Source organism: Borostomias antarcticus (genome assembly GCF_949987555.1).
Source record: "Borostomias antarcticus genome assembly, chromosome: 3".
Classification (NCBI taxonomy): Eukaryota; Metazoa; Chordata; class Actinopteri; order Stomiiformes; family Stomiidae; genus Borostomias; species Borostomias antarcticus.
The window spans coordinates 33,683,069-33,699,694 of record NC_140236.1 but is presented as its reverse complement, the minus strand read 5'-3'; the positions used below and the strand labels follow the sequence as shown (position 1 = coordinate 33,699,694).

The following is a 16,626-nucleotide window of genomic DNA, read 5'->3' as shown; positions in this document are numbered from 1 at the left end:
CGTGCGTGTGTGTGTGTGCGTGCGTGCCTGTGTTTAAGGGAACCAGGTTACTAACTCTTAGTAAGCCCAGTCGACAGGCTGACACATTGGTTGGCTAATAGGATGAGTTATTCCCAATGCATACTGATGATCAAAGAGAGTGAATGTGATTGCATGCTGTCTGTGTGTGTGTGTGTGTGTGAGTGTGTGTGTGTGTGTGTGTGTGTGTGTGTGTGTGTGTGTGTGTGTGTGTGTGTGTGTGTGCGTACGTGTGCTTGTGTGTGTGTGTGTGTGTGTGTGTGTGTGCGTGTGCGTGTGTGTGTGTGTGTACAGTACGTGCGTGTGTGTATGTGTGTGTGTATGTGTGTGTGTATGTGTGTATGCGTGAGAGTGAGAGAAAGAGAGAGAGAGAGAAGTGAAAGAGAAATCTAATGAATGATAAATGGGTGGTTTAGAGGAGGAAGAGAAGGAACGGAGAGAGAGACAGAAAGAGAAAGAGAGAGGAGGAAGTGAGGAGAAGAAAGGAGGGATGACAGAGAGAGTGGTGCCTAGCTGAGGCTGCCAGGCTGGTCTGTTGGCAGAGAACCAGGATTAAATGGGAGGAGGACGGATGAAGTGATAGGAGGGAGGAGAGAGGAGGGATGAGGGATAAGCGGAGGGATGAGGAGAGAGGAGGAATGAGGGATGGAGTGAGAGGAGAGAGGAGGGATGGAGGGTTAAGGGGTGGAGTGATAGGAGTGAGGAGAGAGGAGGGTTTAGGGATGAGGGATGTAGTGAGAGGAGGAATGGAGGGAGGGAGGGGAGAGGGGGGGTGGAGTGAGAGGAGAGGAGGGGTGAGGGATAGAGTGAGAGGAGGAATGGAGGGAGGGAGGGGAGAGGGGGGGTGGAGTGAGAGGAGAGAGGAGGGATGAGGGATAGAGTGAGAGGAGAGAGGAGGGATGCGGGATAGAGTGAGAGGAGAGGAGGGAGGAGGGGTGGAGTGAGAGGAGGGATGAGGGATAGAGTGAGAGGAGAGGAGGGAGGAGGGAGGAGGGGTGGAGTGAGAGGAGGGATGAGGGATAGAGGAAAGGAGGGAGGGGAGAGGAGGGGTGGAGTGAGAGGAGAGAAGAGGGATGAGGGATAGAGTGAGAGGAGAGGAGGGGTGAGGGATAGAGGAGAGGAGGGAGGAGTGAGGAGGGGTGGAGTGAGAGGAGAGGAGGGAGGAGTGAGGAGGGGTGGAGTGAGAGGAGAGAGGAGGGACAGGCTCTTCTGTCTCAGCACTCCGGAAACAAGCCTGCCATCCTCCCATCCTCTGCCACCTCCCTCGTTCTCTCCCTCCATCTCTCCATCCTCCCCTCTCCTCCTCCTAACTGGCTACAGATCAGAAAAAGACTTTAGCTAGTTTAGGTAGCTTTTCTCCAGGTCTCACAAGGGCTCACAACTCTTCTTCAATCCTCCCAAAAATATATATATTATTCAGGTTCAACGTTTTGATCTTCTACTAATCTCCTATACCTTTTCCCTTCAGAGCATTTTTCCAGCTCTTTTCGAAGAATTCCCGATGGTGTTTGAGACCACCGCTCATCAGCAAACCTGGCGTCTCCTCCGTATTCCTGGTTCATATTAAACAAATAAATACTCAGGGTAGAAGATGATTGAGCGTCACAGGCCAAAATATAATGACACTTTATGGCCAATGGTAGAACTTTTCATAATTGTTTCTGTTTCATATGTAGCCATTATGTAGCAGCTATGTACTTCAAAAAAAAAAAGTGTCACAGAACATAATGAAACAGTAGACAGTATAATTAAATACAACTGGTTCATTATAAAATAAAAGTTTCCTGAAACTTTGTACTGTAGCACTTATATAATGAGCTGACGGTGGAGTTATAGGAGGGATTTGGTGCTATGAGCCCACCCTAGTTCAGGACAGTACAGTACACAGCACCAGAGCAAGTACAGTAGGAATGGAAATGTACCGTAGGCGAAAGGAGACTATTATCATAGTATTTGAGTGTAATGTAAGAGCCCTGTTGTACAGAAAGCTGGGTCACGGAGGTTTGAATGAGGAGGATCCATTCAGCTCCACTCAGGTGACAAAATTGACCTCTTTTTTTGGGTTAAATTTTGAAATTCCTCAGGGCACTCTTCCTGACACGGTGGTTTAGAATCACTGTGAGCCACAGACAGAGAACAGAGACCAGCTGCTCAGCGGTCACACTGATCAGCAGCTAAGACTGACATTTTTTCAATTAGCTCCTCTTTAAAATGGAATTAGATCTTGTCAGCAGGATCCCTGGCCTATTCTGCTGCTGAAGATTGGGGTAGATGATCTGTCAGAACCTGAAGGGTTTCCTTCACTAGATGAATGCAGGTGAATGGAGCCTGCCCCCTACAGGGCTATTAAAGAACTGCAGAATTCCCCTTGACAGACGCGCCTGTAATCTCATAAGTGTGCGGTAACAAGATAACTCGGCTATGTTCTTCACACAGGGCTGGACCATGACCTTGTCTCTCTCTCTTTATACATCTCTCCTAACTCCTCCTCTCATCCCTCCTCTCTCTCTATACATCGCTCCTAACCCCCTCATCCCTCCTTCTCTCTCTCCTAACCCTCCTCTGATCCCTCCTTCTCTCTCCCTTACATCTCTCCTAATGCCTCCTCTCATCCCCCCTTTGCTCCTTTATCTCTCCTAACCCCCATCCCTCCTTCTCTCTCTCCTAACGCCTCCTCTCATCCCTCCTTCTCTCTCTCCTAACCCTCATCTCATCCCTCCTTCTCTCTCTCCTAACTCCTCCTCTCATCCCTCCTTCTCTCTCTCCTTTATCTCTCCTAACCCCCCATCCCTCCTTCTCTGCTTGCCTGTCTCTGTTCTTCCCACTGCTCTCTCTCTCCTCTTTATCTACTCATCCACCTCCTCTGTTCCCGCACATCTTCCCTCCCTCTCTCCCTCTCTCTCTCTCTCCCTCTTTCTCTCTCTCCGTCCCTCTCTCTCCCTCTCTCTCTCTCTCCTCTTTATCTACTCATCCACCTCCTCTGTTCCTGCACATCTTCCCTCCCTCTCTCCCTCCCTCTCTCTCTCTCTCTTTCTCTCTCTCCCTCCCTCTCTCTTTCTCTCTCTCCCTCCCTCTCTCTCCCTCCCTCTCTCTCTCTCTCTCTCTCTCTCCCGCTGTTGTTCCACCTCTTCCTGTCTCCAGACCCTCCAGATGGGCATCCGTCACTTCTCGGGGCTGTTCGTGCTGCTGTGCGTGGGCGTGGCCGGCGCCCTGCTCACCCTGACCGGCGAGCACGCCTTCTACCGCCTGGTGCTGCCCAGGATCAGACGCAGGCAGAAGTTCAAGTACTGGCTCCACACCAGCCAGGTGAGACAGACAGCAGCGTGTGTGTGTGTGTGTGTGTGTGTGTGTGTGTGTGCGTGTGTGTAAATCAATATGCCTAGTATTTGGTCTTTCTTCAGGCTTTTGATTTTTATTGCGCTTTCAGTGGCTCTTTTAAGGGGTCCTTTTCTCTTGAACAAATTTGTGGCCCCTTGGCACTTCTTTTAATAACTCTGCTTCTAAAAGTACTTACACTTCACATATCTGAAGTGAACTCGATATTAACAAACAGTTATTGCTTGTAAATGATTGTTTATGGTGGATTCTTCTTCCTCTTGGCTTGTAAGGCACAGCCATAGAACATCACCTTGGCTGTCATTTAAAATGCAGGCAAACAGCGCCATCTACTGTTCCAAGAAAACCTCTTACGCATCCTTTATTAAGTTTGGACCGATTTTTTGTCTGACACCATTTGCCTCCAAATACCTTTGCGGTTTAAAAGCATCTCAAATTTTATTGTGGAGAGTAATGGTCTTGAATTCTAACATTTTGGATGGATCTTTGCTCCGTATCTGTTTGTGTGTGTGATAGAATTAACTATGACCCATGTGATTTGCAGAAAATACACCGAGCCCTGAACATGACCTATGAGGATGTGAAAAGGCAGCGGGCCAATGCAGAGAAAAGGTACTAACCCTAACCCGACCCTTAACCCCTGACCCTGCTGGCCATGCATCAATAATCTGAACTTCTGTAGCTTCGGTGTCTGATCTGGAGAGACATGATGGGTGAAATGAAATCCTCCCTTCCTTGAGTTCATCTCTGATTTCAACTACAGTAGTGATTTCAACTACAGTACTGGTCCGAGGTGATTTCAACTACAGTACTGATTTCAACTACAGTACTGGTCCAAGGTGATTTCAACTACAGTACTGATTTCAACTTCAGTACTGGTCCGAGGTGATTTCAACTACAGTACTGATTTCAACTACAGTACTGATTTCAACTACAGTACTGGTCTGAGGTGATTTCAACTACAGTACTGATTTCAACTACAGTACTGGTCCGAGGTGATTTCAACTACAGTACTGATTTCAACTACAGTACTGATTTCAACTAAAGTACTGGTCCAAGGTGATTTCAACTACAGTACTGATTTCAACTACAGTAGGCTACTGGTCTGAGGTGGACACATAAACCAAACACATAAACCAATCCCATTATGTCAGTATATTTCTGAAAGGATTGAGGTGTACCTATACAAACCATAGCCAACACAAATAACTAAGCTGTTTTATATTAAAGTACATTGTATTCAGTCAAGAAGTCAAGAAGACAAAGCTTCTTTGGTGTTTTGGCCCATTCAGGTGTTTCTGTGACAGATCTCTCATGTCTCCCTCCAGCTGCAACATCCAGAAATCCCAGCCCCCCCAGCCGCCACCTGCTCCTCCTCCCCCCGGCGCCTCCGCCAAGTGGAATAACGAGGCCAGCAAAGACGCCGCCGCCACGGACCCCTCCAGAGACAACAAACGCGTCCACTTCAACCTGGAGACCCTCAACAGCCGCCGCCTGCTGGCCAGGGCAGGGGGGGCGGAGGGGGGCGGAGGAGTCGCGAGCCTGACCGCTCGGGTATGTGAGAACGGTGGTCCAGCCATCTCCTTGGCTAGCCTGGTGCGCTCCCTGCCCTCGTCCTCCTCCCCCGCCGGCACGCTGCCCAGGCCCGGGGAGCTGGAGGAGCTCCAGCAGCAGATCGAGGACATCCGGGACCAGCTGAGGTCGGCGCTGGCCAGGAGGGCGGAGCTGCAGACCTCCATGAAAAAGGACGAGGCCGGTCCCGCCCCCGCCCCCGCCCCCGCCGCCGCACCCTCCGTGGCCACGCCCTTACCGCCTAGAGTCCCAGCCACCCGAATACCCCTTACCACCCGCTGTGCAACCACCATGACGGACCTGCCCCTTAAGACTCTGCCCAAAGGTCGCTCCGCCCCTTCCAAACACACCAATGAGAAGAGGTGATGCTCCCAAGGCCAAGGCCTCTTCCCACAAGGGAAAAGGAGTCTAGTGACGGTCAACAGATGTCCTCCATTAGGAAATCCCCATCATAACTGTTGAATGGGGATTGGCTGTGACCCTCAGTGTCATAGCATGGCAGCTCTTCTCTGTTCACAAACCTTATGATACTGGTGTGAAAACTCCTGTACCGGTCTGAGAACTCCTATACTGGTCTGGGAACTCGGTACTGGTGACCTGCTCTGTCCTGAGTCTTAAGAACTCTGTGTTGTGGTGTGTGTGTGTGTGTGTGTGTGTGTGTGTGTGTGTGTGTGTGTGTGTGCGTGTGTGTGTGTGTGTGTGCGTGCGTGTGTTATGTACCTATGGGATGGACACGGAGGTACTAGCATGACTCGAAGGCCAAGATCTGCAACAAACTGTTCTTGTGAACTCTGACCTCCTGTGAACTCTGACCTCCTGTGCTTCCCCTGTTTCATCTGTCACAGACTAAAGCAGCTGCCACTCATTTCCTGCTGTCCTTTTTCAGACTGCGCTGTAGTGTGGCGGGCTGCCAGAAAGGCTGCCGGTGGTTGAATTTGAGAATCTGAAACGACAATCTGTGGTGAACCTGCGGAGAAAGACGTGTGAAATCAGGAGTGGTGGTGGTTTTTCTGGTGTTTATGTTGTTTGTTTGTTTCTTTAGTTGAGACTTGGACTGATATTGTTCACTGGGCTTGACACGTTTTCCAAGAATAAAGTGTTGAAGTGTGGGCTGTAACAGGTGTTGAGATGTGAATCCATGACTTGGACTTTCTAAGTGTGTGTCAACTACAGTGTTCAGTTTCTAGTTACAGTACATGTTTGTATTGTACCGTACAATTTTCATCATAAATGGATGTATCCTTTGATTGTTTGGTGTCAAAGTTTACTTACAGTTCAAGGAAACTTCATATGAAGTCTGGTTTGTAGACCTTGAGACATCCTAAATGTTATCAATCTGCACTTGATATCAAAATCATATGTAGCCGGTCAAAAAACGTGGAGATTCAAACGTTTTTAATATGAAAACGTACAGAGCAGCTTCAAGGTAGGAACTGAATCAATCCGACTTGTTTGCACACTGACACCCCTCAGGGTCCGTGGTCACAGACCAGTCACATCACACTGCTACTATGTACGTGAGTGTGATGTCATCCATAAGCTAAGTTCATAGAGATATTTATACTTTTGCGCTTGTGTGGGCGTTGTGTTGGTGCTGTCCCTCAGAGTGTGTGGGCCGGGGATGAACAGATGTAGGCGTGTTCAGGGTCCGTAGTGCAGCTCGTAGGCGTCCATGTTCTCGTGTCCTGGGCTAAGACGCACCCAGAGACGCTGCCTGCTCGCCGTTCCTCACGGCCTCTCGTCCTCTTCAGTCTGGAGAAAGACAATGATTTTCCATCGGCCCATGTCCACTGTCCTTCACTGCCTGATAGACCTGTAAACAAATATACAAATAAACAAGAGGGACTCAGCTCAGTATTCTGCTGTACAGTTAAATGTTATCTTTGATATACTGTATGTGAGGTATAACAGCCTCTTACCTATCCAAAATGGCTTCTTTCCAGCAAATCTCCATAACCAGGCCATGTCTTTCTTGGAATGGACGCTTATCAGGTTGCCGTCAAACCTGGCAAGAGATAATTTGATACAAAATAGCATATAGATTATACAATTCTCTGATTGACGATGTGATTGCATTGATAGGTAACGTGTGCGTGTCCTTACAGTAGAGTGCATGCTCGCTGGGCGCTGCTCCAGCTGGCAACGCCAGGGCTCAGGATGTAGCAGCGCCTCCTGTAGTGAGCCCAACCGCTGGGACAGGAACTGCTCACAGCCTTCCCTGCCTGGAACACGGAGGTAGGGAGGGAGGGAGGAGGGAGGGAGGGAGGGAGGGTTGGAGGGAGGGAGGGAGGGAGGGAGGGAGGGAGGGAGGGAGGGATGAATTAATGGATGGATGGAGGGAGAAAGGAGGGAGGGAGGGAGGGAGGGAGGGATGAATGAATGAATGAATGAATAGAGGGAGGGAGGGAGGGAGGGAGGGAGGGAGGGAGGGAGGGAGGGAGGGAGGGAGGGAGGGAGGGAGGGAGGGAGGGAGGGAGGGAGGGAGGGAGGGACGGATGGATGGATGGATGGATGGATGGATGGATGGATGGAGGGATGAATGAATGGATGGAGGGAGGTATGGGTGGAGGGAGGGAGGGAGGGAGGGAGAGAGGGAGGGTTGGATGGATGGGTGGATGGATGGGTGGATGGATGGAGGGAGGTAGGGAGGGAGGGAGGGAGGGAGGGAGGGAGGGAGGGTTGGATGGATGGATGGATGGATGGTAGGAGGGAGGGAGAGAGGGACGGATGGATGGATGGATGGATGGATGGATGGATGGATGGATGGATGGATGGATGGATGGATGGAGGGAGGGAGGGATGAATCAATGAATGGAAGGATGGGTGGATGGAGGGAGGGAGGGAGGGAGGGAGGGAGGGAGGGAGGGAGGGACGGACGGACGGACGGACGGATGGATGGATGAGGGTGGGATGGAGGGAGGGAGGGAGCACATAGAGACATGAAAGGAAAGCAGGAGGAGGTGAGTGCGATACAGAGACGATGGGTGGGGGGGGGGGTGTCACAGAAGATTTACAGGTCCACAGACAACCTTTGGTTCTTGCAATGTACAGTAGATAGATAGCAGAAGGCGCTCTGGCCAGGAGTGCCAGCCAAAATAATAAAACCTCAAACTGTAGGATAGAGGCCTGGGTCACAGAGGGATTTCTTGTAATCCAAGAAATTTTGTAAAACCAGCATCTCCTCACCTTGTGCTGGCGTCCGGCTCGATGGGGCCTGGAGGAGGAGGGGGAGGGGGAGTCCCCCTGCAGGTCGTCTCCTAACCTGACCTCGTGGAGCCGCTGACCCCGGCCAGACCAGCTCCAGATAGGAGTCACCTGAAGACCAGGGTGCACCTGGGGGACAGGCTCAGGGGTCAGCACCCTCCTCTCCTCCAGTCGTACAGGGGTCAGACTGTGGAACTAGGTGGCGCCAAAGAAGAATGCAGGATAGTATTAGTCAATACACTAGAGGGTGTTTCACAGTCAAGAATATGTTAATGGGCTAAATCAGTCCAACTCAGGCTCCACCCCCACCCCCGTGAGTTTAGGATGCAGTCTAACGCCTCTGCCCCCGCCCCCCTCCACCCCTCGTACCCCCACCAGACTGTTCATCACTGAGAGCCAGATGAGGGGGGAACTTCAAAGGCTACGAACCGACAAAGCTGCTGTCCCTGATGGAATCAGCCCCAGTGGCCATCAGACTCGATATCAGTGTTCCTGAGTGTTTTAGAGGTGTGTGTGTGTGTGTGTGTGTGTGTGTGTGTGTGTGTGTGTGTGTGTGTGCGTGCGTGCGTGCGTGCGTGCGTGCGTGCGTGTGTATGTATGTATGTATGTATGTATATATGTAGGTATGTATGTATGTATGTATGTATGTATGTATGTATGTATGTATGTATTCTAGATTTTACACATGCTGTATGTATGGATATATATTCTTTGTTCTTTTATCCATCTACAGTATCTATCTGTCAGTCAGTCAGTCAGTCATCTATCGTCAACATCCTCCAAGATGTTCCAGAAGGTTTCTATTGTAAAAAGACGTCAGATACCGTCCAGACTTTGTCCTCAGTCTTTCTCCTCCTGCCTCCTGACCGCTGGGCCTGTAGGATCACAAAGGACAGAAATATTGCCCATCTAGACGGTAATGTTTCATTCACCTCCAACGACAAACCCTTGCTGGGACCTCTGAAGCTCACCCCGTGGCTTTCGCTGCTGCTGCCGAGCACCTGGAGCAGGCTGGAGCGGGAGTGACCCTCGCTGGGGGGGCGGGCGAGGGTCAGACGGTGAGGGAGGGAGTGGCTGGAGTGGTAACTGGTGGCTGCCTGGTCCTGGGGCTCCGCCTCCCCCTGGCCGTAGTCCAGGAAGGGCCTGCGGTCGGGCACATCTCCTCTGGGTGGGTGGGGCTGGCTCTCCCAGAGGAGCTCTGTCTGGATGTCGGTGACCAAGTCCTCCTCTTCCTCAGGGGGGGCGGTGCGGGGAGGGAGGGGGGTGGAGCGGGGAGGGGGAGGGGGGGCTGGGCGGGAGGCGAGTCTCTCGTCCTCCTCCACCCTCAGGTCTTCCGGGTCACACCTCCCTGGTTGTGAGAGAGATGGAGAGAGAGATGGAGAGAGAGAGAGAGATGGAGAGAGATAGAGAGAGATGGAGAGAGATAGAGAGAGATGGAGAGAGAGATGGAGAGAGAGAGAGAGATGGAGAGAGATAGAGAGAGATGGAGAGAGATAGAGAGAGATGGAGAGAGAGAGATGGAGAGAGATAGAGAGAGATGGAGAGAGAGATGGAGAGATGGCGAGAGAGTTGGAGAAGGAGAGAGAGAGAGAGGGAGGAGAGATGGAGAGAGAGATGGGGAGAGAGATGGAGATAGAGGGAGGAGAGATGGAGAGAGAGATGGAGAGAAGCATAGAGAGGGAGCAGGTAGAAGAATAGCATCAAACCTCAATCTTGTATGCATTATCCTAGTCATGATTCATCAATCCTGATGAGTCTTTCCAGAACCCTGGTCATAAAAATGTTTAGAAAGGATCTGGAAGAGAAACACCTACAACCAAAATATATTAACAGGATACATGGATCCATTATATTCCTTACTAGAACATATTCCTGAGCATACCTCCTCTAGGATCTACGATCTCCACAGCAGAACATGTTCCTAAACATACCTCCTCTAGGATCTATGATCTCCACCGTGGCGGAGCTCCTCTGGCCCAGAACGCTGTTCTTCGGTTGTTTCAGAACCACCGTGAACGTCTCGTGGTTCTCCTCCAGCCCGTCATCCTGTAGGTAGATGTTCCACGTTTTCACGTCGACTCCTGCTCACAACCAGAGCAGAAGAGAGAGAAGCTGTCAGCAGTTACAGAGAAGCTCAGTGATTTGCCTGTCCAGTACGAACCACGATGGAGATTCTGGAGAGGGAGGAGAGAAGGGCGGTGTCGGACCTGGGTCAAACTGGATCAGACTGGCTGTGCTGTGGGTGAAATCTCTCCCCACTTTGGCTGAACCTTCCTCAACCTGAAACAGAGATGGTACATCCAGCAAAGGACTACAGTAAAAACCCAAACTGAGGTTGCAGATGAGAAAAGGACTACATTAAAAACCCAAACTGAGGTTGTAGATGAGAAAAGGGCTACATTAAAAACACAAACTGAGGTTGCAGATGAGAAAAGGACTACATTAAAAACACAAACTGATGTTGCAGATGAGAAAAGGACTACATTAAAAACACAAACTGAGGTTGCAGATGAGAAAAGGACTACATTAAAAACACAAACTGAGGTTGCAGATGAGAAAAGGACTACATTAAAAACACAAACTGAGGTTGCAGATGAGAAAAGGACTACATTAAAAACACAAACTGAGGTTGCAGATGAGAAAAGGACTACATTAAAAACACGAACTGAGGTTGCAGATGAGAAAAGGACTACATTAAAAACACAAACTGAGGTTGCAGATGAGAAAAGGACTACATTAAAAACACAAACTGAGGTTGCAGATGAGAAAAGGACTACATTAAAAACAAAACTGAGGTTGCAGATGAGAAAAGGACTACATTAAAAACACAAACTGAGGTTGCAGATAAAAAACAAAATTTAAAACAAACTGAGGTACGTCCGATTCTGAATGTAACATTTCCAACACTGATAAGGGCGAATTGAAAAGTTCCTCAAAGACTAAACAGCATTTAGCTTGATTGTTCTAAGAATGTTTTTGTTGATGGCACACTACTGTAAAAGACCTGCAGGTTTGAGAAACCCTACGTTCTCGTACCTGGATGCCGATGTAGGCGGGGTCGGCTGTCCTCCCGCTGCGCTGGATCTGTATCTGCAGAGGGCCGGCGGCGTTCTCACACACACGGTAGCACGAGGACGCCAGCTCCACGCGAGACCACGTCAGCTCCAGTCTACAGGGGAACACGCGGAGTCAAAGGTTAGCATTCCTGGTTTCAACCATGAGTTCGATGGCTGTGCGCGCGTGTGTGTGTGTGTGTGTGTGTGTGTGTGTGTGTGTGTGTGTGTGTGTGTGTGTGAGGTTATAACCAATTAGATCCACATTACAATGCTCAGGTTATTTTTGCAAAAGTGTACATTTCCCATGGTCAAACGGCACATCAAAATGACAACACAGAACACACACACACACACACACATACATCTCAGGCAGCATAGTGTTTCCGGCAGGATCTGAGACACGGAACTCAAAGCTGTCTCTGGTCACCTCCATGTCCCCGGGGACGATGTAGAGGACGGCACGCTTGTCCAGGTCCCTCTGGGTGAAACGGCCTTTGATGTATGCCCCTAGGGTTAGGGTTAGGGTTAGCATTAGGGTTAGAACACAAGAACATGAGGAGGATGGACCAGCTAACCAAAGTAAATATTAATTGACATCAATATGCTACTTTCACCAATACTCTGAAATGCATGTCACACTAGATCATTCATTCCATCTTAAAATGAATAAACAGTAGATTTGTAATGTCCAGAACTTTTAACAGTCTTGTACACACACTTACAGCGTAGCCACTGCCAGAGATACAGTACTGAACACTGTTCACACGCTAACACGGTGGCCAGAGATACAGTGTTGAACAATGTTCACACACTAACAAGGTAGTCACGGTCAGAGACACAGTACTGAACACTGTTCACACACTAACAGGGTGGCCAGAGATACAGTACTGAACACTGTTCACACACTAACAGGGTGGCCAGAGATACAGCACTGAACACTGTTCACACACTAACAGGGTGGCCAGAGATACAGTACAGCACTGAACACTGTTCACACACTAACAGGGTGGCCAGAGATACAGTACAGCACTGAACACTGTTCACACACTAACAGGGTGGCCAGAGATACAGTACTGAACACTGTTCACACACTAACAGGGTGGCCAGAGATACAGTACTGAACACTGTTCACACACTAACAGGGTGACCAGAGATACAGTACTGAACACTGTTCACACACTAACAGGGTGGCCAGAGATACAGTACTGAACACTGTTCACACACTAACAGGGTGGCCAGAGATACAGTACTGAATACTGTTCACACACTAACAGGGTGGCCAGAGATACAGCACTGAACACTGTTCACACACTAACAGGGTGGCCAGAGATACAGTACAGCACTGAACACTGTTCACACACTAACAGGGTGGCCAGAGATACAGTACTGAACACTGTTCACACATTAGCAGGGTAGTCACGGCCGGAGATACAGTACTGAACACTGTTCACACACTAACAGGGTGACCAGAGATACAGTACTGAACATTGTTCACACACTAACAGGGTGGCCAGAGATACAGCACTGAACACTGTCACACACTAACAGGGTGGCCAGAGATACAGTACTGAACACTGTTCACACACTAACAGGGTGGCCAGAGATACAGTACTGAACACTGTTCACACACTAACAGGTTGGCCAGAGACACAGTACTGAACACTGTTCACATACTAACAGGGTGGCCAGAGATACAGTACAGCACTGAACACTGTTCACACACTAACAGGGTGACCAGAGATACAGCACTGAACACTGTTCACACACTAACAGGGTAGTCATGGCCAGAGATACAGCACTGAACACTGTTCACACACTAACAGGGTGGCCAGAGATACAGTACAGCACTGAACACTGTTCACACACTAACAGGGTGACCAGAGATACAGCACTGAACACTGTTCACACACTAACAGGGTAGTCATGGCCAGAGATACAGCACTGAACACTGTTCAGTTGTCCCTGTGGGAGAAACCTCTGAAAAGCCATTTTAGTTCCCAGTAGTCTCTGTTCTCAGTGAAGTTGAACCCCCACAGGGGTGACCAGAACAAGAACCCTTCATGGGTCTAGGTGTCGCCTTCTTTCTAGGAGTGTACCTGTGAGGGCGTTCTCCAGGTACCCGAAGTGTGGAGGCCGTGTGACGATGAACTCCAGCTCCGCAGCAGGACTGTCGGGGTCCGAGGCCCGGAGGTCTCGGGAGGTGACGTAGATGCCCTGCCTGCCGCCCTGCAGGTTCTCCACCAGGCTGGGGGGCCGCTTGGTCACCAGGCGGGGGGGGCTTCGGTCCACATGCTCCACCTGCAGAGATACAGGTCAAAGAAGCCAAACACCAATGTAGAGGACAGAGAGGGAGAAGCAGGGCTGCCAAGTTTGACCAAAAACTTGGAGTGAGATTTATCCTCTTCCCCGTTAATTTTATTGTCGGGCGAGTTGTTGACGGGGGGGGACTTTTGCCCTGAATTCTGCACCTTTGGTCGTGAGGCGGGGTTCGTTCGATCCACCCGATCCCCCCCTGGCTACGGGCCTGTAGTATGTAGGGGTTGGTCATTTCTCCCTGGCTATGGGCCTGTAGTATGTAGGGGTTGGTAATTTCTCCGCGTGAGAATTGTTATGTGTGCCGTGTGAGCGTGAGAAGAGGCTGAAATGCGTGTGTCTCACGCTCAATGCGTGAGACTTGGCAGCCCTGGGGTAGAAACGCTGTGTGTGTTGACGTCGTACTACAGTAATAGTGATGAAAATGAAATGAAAGAATGTGAGGGTTTCCAGCCCAGTTATGACACACCTAACTCAACCAGTTTGGTTCTATCTGATAACTGTAATCCCAAGTGTTAATACTGGTCCACAAATAACCTTTAACCAAACAGCCATGTAAACAGTTTGTCACTGAGAGGGGTGCAATGAAATCAAACGGCCAGTAGGGGGCGCTATTATTGCGTGTCTCACATAATGACACACAGTAGATGATTGTAGACACTCATACAAAAAAAATCCCTGTGTTTCAGGAAAAGTAGGGGCAGGACAAATAACTATGGATTGATTAATGAGAACCTACTAATGTGCATATACAAATATAATCTGGCCTATCCTGATGGATTATCTGTCTTAAAATACTTTTAACTTTTAACTTTTAACTTTAAAAAGGCTATACACTATACAAGATTATACACTTAAAACAAAATACATCTTTATTACCCGAAAATGACTCTACTGTAGAGTATATTGCACAGAGCTACCACAGAGCCTGGTGGTAGCAATATAGGCCAAATCTTACTGTAAGTATTTCTGAGGGATCATGTCCTGCATTTGTACTGTTAATAACCATCGCTCTAATTCACTTTCATCTATGCCCTCATTTAATCAACAATAGCTGTCTGTTCTCACAAACTGCACCTGTCCCTCCTCCTCAAAGACAGTTTAAGACATTATTCATGACTGTTTTGAATGCAGGGCTCGGCCCCCTGGGGGACGGACCTGTTGTTTGGCGTGCGCCAGCTTCGCATGGCTCCAGCCAAGTGACAGAGAGAGGACTCCCGCTGGGCCCAGGCCCAGGCTTTCTGGCCGAGCTGCCTTACCTGTCCTCCTGAGCACACACACACACACACACACACACACACAGAAGCCCCAAACACACACGCATACACACTCTCCCCAGGGCCCAGGGCATGCTGGTCCGGCCAGCCCGTTAGCCGCCTGGCTGACCCCTCCAGCCTGAGAATATTGGAGTGTGTGCTGGGCCACAGGAGAGGGACAGTGTGCACACACACACGCACACACACACACACGTGCACACACGCACACACACACACGCCATATTGCAGGGGTCCCAGGTTAATATCCCCTCGCCTCCCCTCAGCCTAGACCTGGAGATATCACCACAACTACAGTAATATTACAACACTATTTCATACCACGACTTTGTTAAATACTAGATTCCGATGGACTGGGAGGTTACATTATCACCTTTCTGAAAGATAAAGGTCTGAGGCTGGTACATTCTTGATATATGACCTACTATAACCATGTACCTGTATACTGTAAAGCATTGAGCAGCTCTAGTGTGGTAAGTTATAAGCAGTATTAATAGGGTAAAAGCTAGTTCCCATGAAGACAGAGACCATTTAGGGTTAAGGTTAAGGGTAAGGTTAGGGTTAAGGTTAGGTTTGAGGTCTGGTGGGGGTTAAGATTTGACCGGTCATTGCGTTTATGGAAACCAGCCACTACCGTATAAATGACCCACCTGTATGGTGAAGACCGCGGGCTCCTCCCGGAGCTGACCGTGCTCCAGGTAACCCTTGTTGGTGCCGTCGGAGGGCAGGAGGAGGAAGCGGTCGATCTCCGCCAGGCTGCCCGGGCGATGCTGGTAGGCCAGGTCCAGGTTGTTTACGTCGGCCTGTGTGAAGCGGGCGGGTGACAGGGGGTACCCCCTCAGGAGCAGCTGTCCGTGCAGGGGGAGCTGGCTGACGGCGTACGTTAGGTTCCACGCCGCCGTGTCCGGATCGGTGAGCTGCAGGTGCTCGGGGGTGATGGTCTGCGCGGCGCCCTCTGTCAGTCGGAGGCCGGTATTGCGGTGGAGGGACGGCGGGATCCGGTCGCTGTGTTCGACGGTGAAGTGCAGAGTGCCGCTGCGAGATGTTTGTCCATTGGTGATGACGAAGCTGAGAGGGGAATTTATTTCTATTTTTAAGTTAAACATAAATGACAAGCACAAACTGAGAGCTGGAAGCTGTCATAGAAATTGTAGTTTCACCACTTCCTTTGTAATTCACCACCTCCCTTAACCTTTCACATAGCTGTGCTAATACAGGATGACCTCTCCAGGAGGTCGAGAGACCTAGACGTTGTCTGCTCCAGAATAACCACCCTTTGTCCCATTGTCCCCGCAAGAATTATCGCCTTTTCTCATGTCATGTGTCTGTATTCTCGACCACTGTTGATGATGCCTGCCATTTAATATGACATGTACAATGGGTTAGCCAATCACATCCTGGAAGCGCCATACCTGTGTATTGCTTGAATATAAGGCTGCGCAAGACCAGACTGCGGCACTTCACTTGGATAAACCACTCATGTGCGTTGTCCGGATGTCCTTGCGCTCGTATGTTTTCTCAATAAACCAGACTTAACCTTTTTGAGCGAATCTTGGCAAATCCTTTTTGACTAGATCAGTTAAAAATCTTCTACAAAGCTTGTATTCAGACAGGACAGCTCCCACACATATTGCCCCCCATAAAACCTTAAAAACATCATCCACAATACACAAAAGATGAATATGTAGAAAATCACATTGCTTCCCCTTGTGATCAGATGAGTGCATCCAATTTAAATAGCAATAAATCACATCTTAATGGGCCCCTCTCCTGTTCGCAGGCTTAGTGAGTCTTACTGTGTGTTCACCGGCCTGTCCACAGACCACATGCTACAATGACAACGCCTCGGACCT

At 49.6% G+C, this 16,626-nt stretch overlaps 2 protein-coding genes across 2 annotated transcripts in view; one reads left to right on the top strand and one right to left on the bottom strand.

The window, feature by feature from the left end:
* The window catches only part of grin3bb (glutamate receptor, ionotropic, N-methyl-D-aspartate 3Bb), a gene marked incomplete at both ends in the record, with an annotated part of 87,088 nt that extends 81,796 nt beyond the window's left edge, over positions 1 to 5,292 (top strand). The window contains 3 exons of the mRNA XM_084435921.1: positions 3,160 to 3,324; positions 3,899 to 3,966; positions 4,683 to 5,292. Of these exons, the coding sequence (XP_084292047.1) occupies positions 3,160 to 3,324; positions 3,899 to 3,966; positions 4,683 to 5,292 (843 nt within the window). The remainder of the gene's footprint in view (positions 1 to 3,159; positions 3,325 to 3,898; positions 3,967 to 4,682) is intronic.
* A 1,275-nt stretch (positions 5,293 to 6,567) lies between these two features.
* The window catches only part of frem1b (Fras1 related extracellular matrix 1b), a gene marked incomplete at both ends in the record, with an annotated part of 39,035 nt that continues 28,976 nt past the window's right edge, over positions 6,568 to 16,626 (bottom strand). The window contains 12 exons of the mRNA XM_084436146.1: positions 6,568 to 6,611; positions 6,846 to 6,931; positions 7,030 to 7,148; positions 8,113 to 8,325; positions 8,955 to 9,005; positions 9,102 to 9,478; positions 10,062 to 10,211; positions 10,338 to 10,410; positions 11,167 to 11,299; positions 11,549 to 11,693; positions 13,283 to 13,484; positions 15,424 to 15,841. Of these exons, the coding sequence (XP_084292272.1) occupies positions 6,568 to 6,611; positions 6,846 to 6,931; positions 7,030 to 7,148; positions 8,113 to 8,325; positions 8,955 to 9,005; positions 9,102 to 9,478; positions 10,062 to 10,211; positions 10,338 to 10,410; positions 11,167 to 11,299; positions 11,549 to 11,693; positions 13,283 to 13,484; positions 15,424 to 15,841 (2,011 nt within the window). The remainder of the gene's footprint in view (positions 6,612 to 6,845; positions 6,932 to 7,029; positions 7,149 to 8,112; positions 8,326 to 8,954; positions 9,006 to 9,101; positions 9,479 to 10,061; positions 10,212 to 10,337; positions 10,411 to 11,166; positions 11,300 to 11,548; positions 11,694 to 13,282; positions 13,485 to 15,423; positions 15,842 to 16,626) is intronic.